General features: G+C 35.8%; 1 protein-coding gene across 1 annotated transcript; it reads left to right on the top strand.

The window, feature by feature from the left end:
* The first annotated feature begins 471 nt into the window (after positions 1 to 471).
* LOC109214986 lies at positions 472 to 6,085 on the top strand. Its single transcript, XM_019378970.1, has 6 exons — positions 472 to 629; positions 1,936 to 2,300; positions 2,402 to 2,485; positions 2,599 to 4,172; positions 4,723 to 5,578; positions 5,673 to 6,085. Exons 1-6 carry the CDS (start codon positions 472 to 474, stop codon positions 6,083 to 6,085), a joined length of 3,450 nt encoding a protein of 1,149 aa, XP_019234515.1.
* Positions 6,086 to 10,721: the final 4,636 nt, after the last annotated feature.

Genomic DNA, 10,721 nt, shown 5'->3' with positions numbered 1-10,721 from the left:
GAAGTCCTGATGATAAAAAAGAAATTTCCACCTTTTCAAGTTAATTGACGGGAAAGTAAATGATTTAGAAAATCCTAAATAAAGTAGCTTCAAATTATCGGCATATGGTTCTTTTTAGGTTCATTGAGCTTATTCAGTGCATTTGCTTGATTGTAACGCATGCTGATTCGATGATGAGTTGATGAAATGAATAGTTTTTTCCGTCATTGAGAATTAGGGTTTCTTCCATTAAAGGCTTTCACACTTATTCGCTAAATGGAGTATATTAATGTGTGTTATCATATCATAATTATCACATTAAATGTAGTGGATTACATTAGATTAATTAGATGACATAGCTTTAAATTTAAAGGTGCATACGAATTAATCACATATAGATTTGACATGTTTATGTTTGATTCAAATAATATTTGTGTATAGTTTCTCCAACTTATTGACTGGATCTTTTCATCATTTTATGTAGTGATTTACATGGAGAAGAGTGCCCCATCAGTGGAAGGAAGTGATTCTGATACTTGTGTGTCCAAATCATCGGGATCGCAGCTCTTACCTATTGGAGGAATATCTATTGATCTTAATCTTCCAATGCCAGTGAAAGAGAAAGAGAACTGTCACCATTTCTCGATACGGTCAGTCTCCAATTTGTAATTTGTTATCTTCTGTAATTAGTTACCAAAATTTCTATTTTTTTAATATTCCTTTTCACTCTTTCTGCTGCTTAATTGATCAAAAATAAATTAATTATTTGTATTAGCATGATTTAATGAGCATAAAATCATGGTGCCTATGAAGTATCAAATAAAATTCTTAAACGGATGCAAAACTCTACCTGTGATACTCCTCCATTAAATTAGGAGGTTGATGGCTCACATGGTCACTCAGCTTTGGAAAATTGGCCATCAAAGTCATATAACTTTCTTTTTCTTTCAATATCATTCAACTTTACCTAGTTCACTTAAATGGTCATTCTTGCTGGATTTTATACTTTCTGGTGAGATTTGTTTTATGAAAAAAAAAATTAAAACTTGAACTATTTTAAAACCCAGCCCACCCATTTACCCAATACCTGACCTGTCCCACACATATGGGTCGACTTTAACATCTTATGTGCTCTATATACAATTGTAGTTTACCAAAGTTTTTGTATTTTGGACAAATAATTTATATCATTGGATTTTTCAGTTATCATCTCAAAAGTTGTGTTACATCAAATTTAAAAAAATATATCAAATCTAGTGAATATTAGAAACGAAAAATTTGTTAATCCTTTGAGAAATATTTAAAAAATTTTTTAGGACTCCAGGACTTTACAAGAAGTGTTGTTAAAGTTAAACAAACTGTGAAAAGATTAATAGGTATCACTGGATTTTTCCGATAATAATTTATATCATTGAACTTTTCAATTACTTTGCACTTGACTTAGAGCCTAATGGTAAAAAATTTAAAAAATAAATTATAATATCATATAAACTATAAATAGTTGAAGAACAATAATTCTAAGTAGTTGAGAGCATAACCTGATGAGTTATAATAGAATGGTTAAATTTATTTAAATTTTTTCAAGTGTCTTTATAATCATCTATTGAATGTTAACTTTCAGAAATTTGTTTTGCTGTTTACATAAGAGTGTTTAATTTATTTTAAGTAGTTTATTTTAGCTTTTAAATTTTGTATAACATAATTTTTAAAATAGGATCTGAAAAATCTAATGATATGACCATGTATTAAGGCATCAATTTTAAAAATCTAATTTTTAAAAAACAAAACAAAATTATATGATTTTGATGGCAATTTTACAAGTTGAATGACCATCTATTAAGCCATCAACCAGACAAGGAACTTTTCCCATTTATATATTGTGGAGTATCCAAATTCTATTTTCTTAATTGCTTTCAAGAGTCCCTAATCTTTTTTATTTTTATTTTTCTGATACAGTGGATATGTAGCTGAGATGAGAAAGAAGGACATGAAAATTTGTTCACCCTTTGGATCAAGTAGTAAGCCCGAGGATCAACTTCCTCCTATAGACATTCCCAAATTTAAGTCGTGGCGATGTAAGAAGTGCATCAGTGAGGTGGGAGCTGAAGGTGCAGGAGACGAAATGTGTGTACATAAGGCCTCTACTAGTGGTGTGCAATATTTATTGCCAGAGATGAAGCACGTGTCCGATTCACGGAAAGGTGACAAAAACAAAGCGATTATGGAAGATTATATTGATACTGATGATAATGACTACATATTGTCATGGAAACGCAGTAAAGAGAAATGGACTGTAGTTCAAAATACGACTGTCAAAGCTGGTAATATATTATATATGCAATATTTCTATTGGTATGATGTACATTTATAATGCTATTTGTTCAGCTGTTTTTAACTTGAAAATATGTTGTGTATTTCCCAGTTCCCAGAAGTGTTAGAGAAGAGGAGACTGGCAATCCAGCTACTGAGCAATGCTCAACTCAAGAAACAAAAACAAAGAGCCCAGGTAATTTAAGAGCATTGTTTTGTGTGTATCAATATGATATTTTCTTTAGGTTTTAATTTGTGCTTGTTCATTACTGTTATGATTGACAACGATGCTTTTGGTTTTGAAAACAGCTGCTAATACAAAGATTGCGGATTCTGAGTCAAATGATGAAAGTGATGAAGAAGTTCCTTATGATATTGATCCAGAGATAGAAATAGGCTCGCAAAATGTTGACCAGAAAACTCCTTCAATCACTTCAGATGAAATAGAAGTACTTGGTAGCCAAGAAAGAGTTCTTAATATGAGCAATGTGAATTTGAATAGATCACCTTCTGTTGAATTGATAGAGGGCACTGAAACATCTAAGGGAAGTGATGAAAATTTGGCAGTAAATAGTCAATGTGATTTGCATGAGGATATTGCAAATGACATACCGCGCAGGAAAACTCGTAAGTTGCGCTTGTTGGCTGAGATATTGCTGGGTGAAAATGCCAATTTGGAGATGAATTGTGCCAATGCAGAACGATGTTCGGCAAATACCATGCCCATAGTGCTTTCTGATGAAGATACAGTTGGTGCACCTAAGGATAAGGTATCATTTCTTAAGGATGCTAGAAAGGGTAACAAGACTTCTCAGAAGAAGAGAAGGACGTCTCAAGAAGATAACCGCAAGTCAGAGATGAACTTAGATGGTAAGATGGCTAAAAGATCCAAGGCCTTCAATAAAAAAGCTGAGAGGAGGAGTTCTATGGAGATTGAAGTTTCTGATTCACGTGCAATTGAGAATGGATCAGTCAAAGAACGTCCACAGAGTCGCAGCAAAAGTGCGAAAATAAAGCATAGAAGTGATCATAAGGACTCTAGAGTAAATAAAAAGAAACATAAGAAGGATCAACTTGTCAGTGGAAGTTCTCCTCAAATGCTCCCGGAGGGGAAAAGCACTGGTATTAGCACAAATGGATATGATGGTGCTAACATTCTCTTTCAATCTTCAAATGCTTCCACCGCTGAAGAAGTTGAAACTCATTTGAGGAATGAGTCATTGCATGGAAAAGAGAGAAACTCTGATTTATGCTTGCTTGAAGTTAGAAATGCCTCTTCTCCTATGAATGTAGCTCAAGACAAAAATTTGCAAAGAGAAAGTTCGAGGAATGATGTTGTACAAATGCCGACTGGTATGGGAGTGGTGACTTCTCAGCTAGAAAATGAGTTATCTGCTAATGCGAAGTTAGACCTGTCTTTGAGCAGATCCAAGGATGCTGAGAAACGTGTTGAAAATGATATTATCCAAAGCAAAAACAGGACAAATTGGCAGTTGAGTCTACAAAATAGCAGTAAGAGTTGTGATCCGAAAGATAACTCTTTCATGAGACAGTCAAATGTATCTGAATCAGGCCAATCTTTGAGGAAAGGCGTGAACGCTCTTGTAAGACAGTCAAATGTGTCTGAATTAGGTCAATCTTCGGGGAAAGAAGTGAACTCTCTTGTAAGACAGTTAAATGTGCCTGGGTCAGGTCAATCTTTGTGGAAAGGCGTGAACTCTCTTGTAAGACAGTCAAATGTGTCTGAATCAGGCCAATCTTCGAGGAAAGGAGTGATTTGTGACCTGAACCAGGGAATGTATCAAACATCATCAGTGTGGCAACAGATTCAAATCTCACCTGATCCGCTTCAAAGGGGAAATATTCAAATGCCAAACCGAATGGTACTGTCTTTTTTTCTGTTTTCTTGGTGTTATCTTTGAGTATTTCCACTTTTTGCTGAAGATTATGTTTCCTCTTCCCCTAGCCCCTTCACACATTTCTGTACTTTTACAACCGTGCTTGAAGTATTACTTACCGTTACCAAATTTCTACGATGTATCTTAGAGCTATTGCTTTTATTTGGTTTACTCAGTGGCTAAACTAAAGCTGATAGCTCTTGTAGTTTTCTAGTGTAGTTCTTGTCTGTATTTTAATGCCTGCAGATAAAGTGGACACTGCCTTGAAACTGTAAGTAAAAGCATGGTAAGTATCGTTGTGTCTAATTGGTGTGGCTATCCATTTCATTTTTAGTTTAAGCTAAGTGGCTTGTGTTTTTTATGTGTATTTGCTACATCTCACTTGGTTTTAATAGATATCACTTGGCTGAAGTAGAGTTCAATGAGGAATATCCCACTTTTCGTTTAAATTTTGTGTCTTTTAAGTTTCCAAATAACTCAATGCAAATTATTAGCTCAAATTCTATTCTGTCAACTCACTGGAATTCACTTACAGGAAACGCCTCAGCCTTGCAGAAACGCAAACCTTAATGGAGTTCAAGGTTCGTCATCTGTAATTAAGCTGCATAGAAGTCATCAGTCTAAGAAGGTTGTTGAAAAAAGGCCAATTGAGATTGTAGAGCTGTTGAACAACAACCATGAAAGGAGTCTTCCCCTGACCAGAAGTAATTTAGTGATTGAAAGAAATGATAATGGAGCAGTTACATGGTTAAATCCTAGTTTAACCGGTTTTCATCCAGTTCATGCAAATGTAAATGCTGATGTTGGAGTATGCAGAGGCTATATCCCCCACTTATCTAATGGTAAAGTGAACAGCGCTGAGATGACTCAGGTTCAGGAGCCACAGTTCAAACTGTTCGGCAATTTAAAACAAAGTCAGCAGAAACCATCAAACGGAGGGCAAGTTTCTGCTCCTGTTCCCATCAGATGGGGGTCGCAACATGGTGAAGGATCAAAACCTGGAGGGTTTCCCACTAGGCAGCAGAGCATATTGTTTGGACAAAAATATCTCCATCCGAAAGGGAGGACTATCAGTGACATAAAGAGTATGGATTCTGAAAGCCAGAGCAAGTGGCATCAAACTTCAAATCCTTATTCTAGTGAGACCATACCAGCATTGCAGTTACTCGGTCGTGTGGATCAAACAACTCCATTACCTCCTGCTTTCAATGTGGTTCAACAGCAATCTTTCTCTGCCTGCAACTATCCCCCGCGGATTTACATGGATGGAAACCAAAGTGTTCACGATGGATCATTCTTATCACGTCATCATCCCAAGGAGTCTTCTGGTGTTCGCATTGGTGGTTATACTGCTGGTAATAGCTCACAACAGCCTTTTACGTACTTAAATGGTAAACTTCAATTCCCTTCAAATTCATATGCAGTTTTACCTCCTGTTTGGTCCATTTACTGTTTCATGTAAATGAAAGATATTCTAATTTACAGATCAAGTATCTCATGCACCGGTGCAACTTGGCGGAAGAAATTTGCAGCAATCTGTGTGTTCAAGTGGCCTCTGGCGGAGCACTCGAGAAGTTGTTGGTACATCAAGTTCAATGGTGCATTCGTTGCAGACTGAAAATGCTTCCAGGTCATTAGACAGCAGTACCCCTATAACTACTGTATTGCCTGTCTCTATTATTCCAAAAAAGAATCCTCCTTGCCTTTTAAATCAAAACCCTGCTGAAATTGCTCTCGCTGATAATGAAAAGTATCTCAGAACTGCAGAGGATCAGGACATTAGGAATAAGAGCTCATCGCGAGAGAAATCTGGAGCTGTTCGTATGGATGGGCGAAAGCAGCAGAGGAAAAAAAACCGACCAGGGAGAATGCCTCTAGAATGCCGCCGAGCACCATGAATGACATCAACATTTCTGCTGGCTATTAAATATTTTCCTTTTGATTTTTGAGAATGTTGGACAAGATTACTGCTTGATTTCTGAGCAGATGTTTTTATTTTCTGATTTAAGAAACTTGAGCTCTTGATTCAGATTTTGATCCAGCAACTATCATTATTGTGATAATCAAGCTTGAAATATTATGTTGCTATGTTTTAAACATATTGAGCAGACAGTTTATGAGACAAATTAAATCAGCTTTGATCTTCTACTTTAAACTGGTAACTTCTAATTTTCAGAAACTTTAAATGTCCTTTTCTAAAAATTTGCCATAACCTAAGGTCAATTTGATCACCTTGTATCACATGAATTTGACTCCTTCCCCTTCTATAATTTTCCAAAATTTCTAAAATTTACTTTGCACTCATCGAATAGTTAATTAACTAATTTTGCCAAAAGGTAGATGGTTCAAGGATTCAGATTGTTACTTCCTGAATTATCTCATCCCTAAATATCTGCTAAACTAGATATTGCAAATAAGTCATGGATTCAGGAAATATGTGCTAAACTAGTTTTGTTTTAGTTACAGGTTTTTTCCTACAAATGATAAAATCTCTTTTCATTCAAGAAAATAAAAAGGAATCCTAGATAGTTAATTACTTTCTCGTGGTATAACTATAGTTCACTCTACTAATTTGCTCCTTTAAATTATGCAGAATCTAGCATAAGAAAGCCAAAATCTTATAAAGTCTCTAATCTCCTACTCACCTTTTTTTTTTTTTTTTTCTTTTTTAAAGTTCAAACTAAGTTTTCAGATATTATTTTCTGTCTTATAAATTTTACTGTAAAAGAAGAATGATCAATCACTCCAAGATACAAGTTAGAATCTTCGAGATACTCGAATATCCTTATATTCATCTAAATTGCAAAAAAATGTAACTTCCCATACAAATTTTGTAGAAGAAAAAGAGAAATTAGTTTTTTCATGCGGTCAGTTTTGAATTATTTAAAATTTTGAGGTAAATATGCATGAAATGGTTTTTTAGGAAAAATTTGAGATTTAAAGAATAAAGAAAACCTGAAAAATTAAATGATGATTATTATATGGCCAAATATATACAGAGCCACTTAAGGTTTCACACCAATTTTCATTTGGCATTTCAACTAACCCTTACATATTAGACACTCCATTTGTGTTACTCAAACAGAGATAACCGCTACAGGCCGAATATTTAAGTTGCTTCTAACTATTGCCTATTGGCCTATGTCTCCATTATGCACTATATATATCACACATTCACAAAGAGTGAGAATCACTCTTTTGCCAGTGCTTTGTGTTATAGGTACACTATAAGGGGTGGTTTGGTTTGAACATAGAGTTATCCCGGGATTATAATCTTGGATTAATAATTCTTGGATGGAGTAATTTAGTATTAACGCTTTATTTGATTCATTTGATTAAAAATGAGATACCCCATATCCACAGTATTTGTTTACCCTCAAAATCGGATAACAATTGAATTTATAAGTGGGTTAAAGGATACGTGGATTAATCTGACACAAAGCGATAGATCTACGAGCGGCCGTGCCTCGACCGGAGTCGCTTCTTCCAGGGATGAGGGGACTAGATTAACAAATTTTCCCTCGGTCTTCGAGGAAGTCCGCCGGCTTCACTTTGCGGTGAGTTTCGACATAGGCCTTTTGAATCCCGCGTCTTGCTTTCCTTATCGAGTTTTCTTCTACAGGCCTTTGACAGGCTTAGGTCTGAGCTGCTCCGTCATGGAGCTAGGTTCCGGAAAGCTCTGGACGAGGATAGGTCCCTTAGGCTCCTTTGCGAGGAAAAGGAAGTCGAGCTGGCATACTTGCAATATGAGGCGTGCCGGAGCTTGAATTATGAGAGCTACTTGATGGAGCAGGTAATTTTCCGTCCCGGGTGCGTATGCGTTCCTCCTTTTAGCTTCTGAGGCTAACACTTCGTTTATTCCAATTGCAGAAAAAGACGGAGGCCCTGGAACATTTTCGGGATGAAGCCGACCGAATCAAGAATGACTGTGACGAGCTAAGAGCTCGGGCGAAGGTTCTGGCTTCAGAGGAGAAGAACGCCCTGGCTAAAGTTCCCGTCTTCGAGGTTCAACTCCGTTTAGCTCGTGATAATGCTTTAGTTCAAGCGGATATGATCACGAAGCTCGAATCCGAGCTAGGTGGTTTCAGACCATGATGATGTGTTTTGTTATAGCTGGTTGCTGGTTCTGGTGTTGTCCTTCGCGAACACAGTGGGGAGCACGCATTCATGAAGAAAGATTTGAGCTATAGGTAGTTTGCGTTCACGATTGGCGAATCACGTTCGTAATGGTCTAGGTTGTGGTGCTACGCGTTCACGATAGTCGGGTTACATTCACGAAATGAGAAGATGGGCTTGGAGATTTGACCTTCACATTTGCAAAGGCATGGTCGCGTTCGCGAAGGGTCAGCTTGTTAAAGCATCGCATTGGCGAGTCTTGTCTCGCTATCACAAAGAAGATTTTGGAAGCACGAGTTGTGTTGTGTTTCGCGAATGCGAGGCACATGTTGTGTTCGCGAAGAAGGATGCCTGGGCAGTGTATAAGAGTTTAAAATCGGGTTTTGGCACATTTAATCTTATTTTCTTAGTTGTATCCGATTTTGGGGCGATTTTGAAGTGGTATTTTCATCATCTATCACCAGGTAAGTGATTCTCACTCATTGTTAGTTATATAAAATGATTATATATGGACTCAGACATGTAAATTGGTAGAAATTGTGGAATTTTTTGTTGTTGGTTGTATTCCGCTATAATTTCTTGGTATATATCTTGGCCCATTCGAACATTTTATATTTTCTATAAAAATGAATGATTTTCACTTTTTATTTCTTTAATTGTTTTGAAATTCATTTTGAATTTACTATTGACGTATTTATTTAATTGTTGGGTTGCCTCAAGAAAGCGTTGTTTGCCACACGGCCTATAATGGGTTTTGGATCGTGACACTTCAGCACCCACATTACAAGTTGAATCCCCTTTGTTCTTAATCAAATCATGTAGAACCTTTACCTCTAAAAGCACTTATCTCGCTAGAAGAGTAAGGGGAGAGATTTGATAACTTTTGATTGGAACCATAGAAAGGCCAAAGGGTGTACGTATATGTATTATGAAGGTCACTAGCTAGAAACACCAACTTATGGAGGGTGTTGAAAAGAGTTTTTTTTTTAAGAAAAAAAATAATAAAACAAAAACAACCCCTCCAATTCGATTTGAAATATGCTAGTGACTATGGAGAAGTGCTTAAAGTCAATGGACCGTGTTATGTATGGTTTCGTAGCAATTTGTTTTGTAATCATGAAGAGGATGTGCTTGAAAGCTAAAGTATAGTGTATTAAAAGTTCTAGGAGGGTTAGTCACTATTATCCTTCTACCCATTTTTTTGCCTACATTACAACCCATGAAGAACTAATTGATACTAGACTTTACGAGCATAAATCAGTAGAGACTTACAGTGCAGGCAAGCCTATGGTACGACCTTTGGATGCACATGAGTTTCTTTATGAGAGTGAGTGAATTCTTTCAATATGTGAGTCCTTAATTTATACTTGAACTAGTTAATTCACCATCGCTTTGCGCGGTAGGATATAAGGTTGTGCTTGAAAGCAATATTCTCAATTGGAAGAGAAGTTTGACACATATGTTTCTAGAAAAAAATTTAAATTATGTCATTTTTCCTCATCTTCGTACTTAAATATTATTCCCAAATAATAGTAACAATTGTTGTAAATAATATTAGTAATTGTATGTCTCCTTTGGGATTTTCAAAATAATATTGAAAAAAAGGCTGACACATCCAATCAATTTCATAATGATATTTCTAATCGTAAAAATTGAAATTTCTCAAACAAAATGGGTGAAGAATTTAAGAAATAACTTTTATGAACTTGTAATATTTTATAACACAAAGTCATCGTTAATGATACTTTATAGTCGTCTCGTGGAAGCACCAAAATTCAATCGCGAACAACTCAATCTTTTCATTTCTCACTTCACTCTTTGTAGATCCAAAACTGATCTTTTTCTTTCTCGAGTTAGTATATTCACGCAACAAATTGCAACTGCATTTGAAACATTATTATGTATGGAAGAAAGGATGAGGTCCGTTGTAAATGGCTTCTGTTTTTATTATATACTGATGTCAAAACATGTTATAGCATATTACTCAACATAATGGTATCAGAAATCAAATTAAACCCTCAATTGAGGATTAGAATATATGGATCATAAATACAGCTAAACAAAAGAATTGTAAGAAAGAACAGAACCTTTCAGCAAAATGGTTGTAGCCACCTCCTACTCTACTTTGATTGTTTCCTTGCTTACACAAAACATCAGATTCATTATAAAAGTAACTGCTTTCAATGATGGAAAGTTAATTAAGGTGCTCTTGAGGTTCAGTTATACTACACAAAGGTGCATAGAGAACAAAGTCCTATAAGAGAAATCACTCACAAGAGGAGTGCCTTTAGTTTTTTCTTCATATGACATTTGAATTTCTGGTGGATAGTAATACAATTGTGTTTATCTTTTTCGTATATTTTTATTGAATGAGAAGGATGAGAGAAATACACACTTGTTGAGTAAAGCCTTTGAGGA

The sequence above is a fragment of the Nicotiana attenuata genome, unplaced genomic scaffold (genome assembly GCF_001879085.1).
Source record: "Nicotiana attenuata strain UT unplaced genomic scaffold, NIATTr2, whole genome shotgun sequence".
NCBI lineage: Eukaryota > Viridiplantae > Streptophyta > Magnoliopsida > Solanales > Solanaceae > Nicotiana > Nicotiana attenuata.
This window is presented reverse-complemented; position numbering and strand designations above follow the sequence as displayed.

Excerpts from the sequence above, each read along its gene's own strand:
- LOC109214986 (XM_019378970.1), top strand. The coding sequence starts at position 472 with ATGGAGAAGAGTGCCCCATCAGTGGAAGGAAGTGATTCTGATACTTGT. Across the intron at positions 630-1,935 it reads TGTCACCATTTCTCGATACG|TGGATATGTAGCTGAGATGA; the intron begins GTCAGTCTCCAA and ends TTTCTGATACAG. Across the intron at positions 5,579-5,672 it reads GCCTTTTACGTACTTAAATG|ATCAAGTATCTCATGCACCG; the intron begins GTAAACTTCAAT and ends TCTAATTTACAG.